The 3058-nt window shown below is 48.6% G+C and overlaps 1 protein-coding gene across 1 annotated transcript; it reads right to left on the bottom strand.

The window, feature by feature from the left end:
* Positions 1–559: 559 nt before the first annotated feature.
* On the bottom strand, positions 560–2162 carry LOC311054752 (transcription factor MafK-like; the record flags this gene model as incomplete). The annotated part of the gene is made up of 2 exons (XM_084070757.1): positions 2118–2162; positions 560–1000 (listed from the first exon to the last, which is right to left on the bottom strand). Exons 1-2 carry the CDS (start codon positions 2151–2153, stop codon positions 560–562), a joined length of 477 nt encoding a protein of 158 aa, XP_083926883.1. The 5' UTR covers positions 2154–2162.
* Positions 2163–3058: the final 896 nt, after the last annotated feature.

Here is a 3058-nt window from a genome sequence, read left to right as displayed (position 1 = left end):
CTGTCAGCTTTCTTCAATCTTAGAAAAAGAAAAAGACGAGAGAGAGCCTCGAAGCCCAAATTAAATATAAAGCCCATGTGCGTTGTACATTTACAATGACTGGCACACCTCCACTGCTGCAGACCAATTGCTTAGAGAGAGTCAAAACAGACATCTCAGCTGCATGAAAAAAAAAAGTATCCTGCGCTCCGTTGTGATGCACTGACTCTTTGATATACTTAGTTGTGCACCGGTGTCGAGCACTAGAAGTAGCAGATTGGCCATCTTTGGTGCGTGACACCACACGCAACTAAGTATAAATCCGGCTTTAAGACCGATTCCTGCTTCTTGCGGTCCGTGCTGTGCAGACGGCGTGCACCAGTCTCCCCGCGAACGCCAAGTCGTTTCGTAGTCATTGTGGTCGGAGAGGATCAAAGAACGGAGTGTTACAAGGCCTCGGGGGGATTGGGTGCCGCAGCTATTCGCCGAACCCACCGCGGTGCACGGTCCGCAAGAAGCATGGAAATCAGGCTTTGGCTTATAGGCGTGACGCGTAGGCCGCTCCGCGCCCGCTCTCATACTACGACTTGGTCTTGACGATGGTGATGACGCTGGTGGCGCCCACTTTGCCCGGGATGAGGGGCCCTATGACCGACGCCATGGGGCCCCTGGCCGCGTTGACGGGGCTGCGGGCCACAGTCCTGGCGAAGCTCTGCAGGGCCTCGTACTTGGAGTGCAGCGCGTCCAGCTCCACCTTCATGCTGGCGTTCTCCGTGGCCAGCTTGTCCACCTCCTGCTGCAGCAGGGCCTTCTGCCGCTCCAGCTCCTCCTTCTGCGTGACGCGCTTCACCCGGCAGCTGGCGGCGTAGCCGCGGTTCTTCAGCGTGCGGCGCCGCTGCTTCAGCTGCAGGATCTCCTCCTTGGTCAGACCCCGCAGGTGCTGGTTGAGCTCCCGCACCGACATGGTCACCAGCTCATCGTCCGTCAGACTGGTACCATTCTCCCCCGGCTCCCTCTTCACCTGGACCACGACCACACGCACGCACGCACGCACGCAAACACACACGCCCACACACACAATAGGAGGCTCAGTCAGTGCACAGTCAACTCAGTGTGAGGATTAGGGATGCTAGGGTTGAGTGTATATAGGGGGTGGTTAAGCCCGCCAATATACTTAGGGCAAATAAAAATGGCCAGTCTACAAGCTCACGAAGTGACGCGCTGCCGGGAGAGAATGGTACCAGTATGGTACCAGCCGGGGTGGAATGGTATCGGTACCAGTTTGGTACCAGCCGGGGCAGAATGGTACCAGTCTGACGGACGATGAGCCATAAACCATGACCATGTCGATTCGGGAGCTCAACCAGCACCTGCGGGGCCTGACCAAGGAGGAGATCCAAGCTTCTACGAGTCACAAAGTGACGCGTCGTAAGCTTGTAGATCTGCTATTTCTTTTATATTTTCAAAATGCATTTTTCATCATGGAAACGATTTTGACGATAATAATTGCGATGATCTCAAATAATTGTGATTAGACGATTATGAAATAGTTGTGACAGGCCTAATAGGAGTCAGTGCACAGTCAACTCAGTGTGAGAATGGGGATGCTAGGGTTGAGTGTATGTAGTGGTGGTTAAGCCCGCCAATATACCCGCCAATATATATGTTCTACGACAAATGAAAATAGCCAATCTACAAGCTCACAACACTTTGACGTTGCGAGCTTGTAGATCTGCTAATTTTGCTTCTTCTTTTTTGTTTTTATTTGAAAAAATATTTCATTTAATTTTTAATGTTGTTAACTCATTGAGTGCCAGGATTGCCAGAATTATTTCAGAATTGATTCTGAAAAGTGCCAGAGTTTTTTTCACAAAAAACAAAAAGTGCTTAGGAAGCGAGATACAGCCTTTTTCAGTTCTAAGTTAAACAAGGAGTGGATGGAGCTGCACACCTTCAGATGATGATATCTTGGGTTCTGAACATGTTTTTCAAAAAAAAAAAAAAAAAATCATTTTTATGCTAATTTTTCAAAAACACGTCATACACGTTAATGGCACGTTGAGCCATAGCGCTAAAAACACGTGAAACACGTTAATGGCACTCAGTGAGTTAAATGAGTGCTAATGCGGGTGGTTTACCTTCAAGGCTTTGTTTCCCTTATTTGTGGTAGTCATGCCCCGGGAGCCGCTTCCAACTGCACTGCTGGTGGGTCTGTGGACAGGAATACTGGTCATTATTACTGCTGTACAACAACATGCCATACAGAGACATTTCACTATGATGCGTTCTTCAAGTTACACCATTTAGACCTGGAAAGCCTGTACGTTGTTATACCTTCCAATCCGTTAAAGCCTCTGGGTCATTTTAGATGTTACTACAGTATGTACATAATTACAGTTTTTCAGAAAACTTAGGTTAGTATTTAGAAGGCGTTTTTTTTTTTGTATCGGCCTCTAGGACACATTTAAAGAAATTATACAAGAAAGCGTTCCTTCTGGCCTTAGCACACCAAGTAGGTCAATGACTTCAGATTCTTGTCAATTGTAATTAAGAATAAATTAAAAAGCTGCATCAGATCTGTGGAAAAGAACAACTGTGTGGCACGCGCGCGCGCACACACACACACACACACACACACACACACACACACACACACACACACACACACACACACACACACACACACACACACACACACACACACACACACACACACACACACACACAGAGAGAGAGAGAGAGCCTCGAAAACAGGTTGACTTGGATCTCACGCCACACGGAAAGGTAAGATTTACAGGAGAGAAGGGCTTTCAAAGATGTGGTGCCCTGCCCTGCCTTTAGCCATCAGACTGGGACATAGTGTTTTTCAACAGAGACATCGGAGATGGCACAGCCCGCTGGCTAAAGTGAATGGAAAGAAGGGTGGCATTTAGCCGATTGGCAGCGGTTCACAGTGATTTCTTGGAAAACAGAACTCCAAGGAGAGACACTTCCTCTCAGGGCAGCCTCTGGAGGCAGCCACCGCAGTTGACCTGGGATAACTTTAACAGTGGTTCAAAGAGGGGTCCTGGGACCCCCA

The sequence above is a fragment of the Gymnoscopelus microlampas genome (assembly GCF_963454915.1).
Source record: "Gymnoscopelus microlampas genome assembly, chromosome: 11".
NCBI classification, from domain to species: Eukaryota; Metazoa; Chordata; class Actinopteri; order Myctophiformes; family Myctophidae; genus Gymnoscopelus; species Gymnoscopelus microlampas.
Note: the sequence above shows the minus strand (reverse complement) of the source record. Positions and strands in the feature narration are given on the sequence as shown.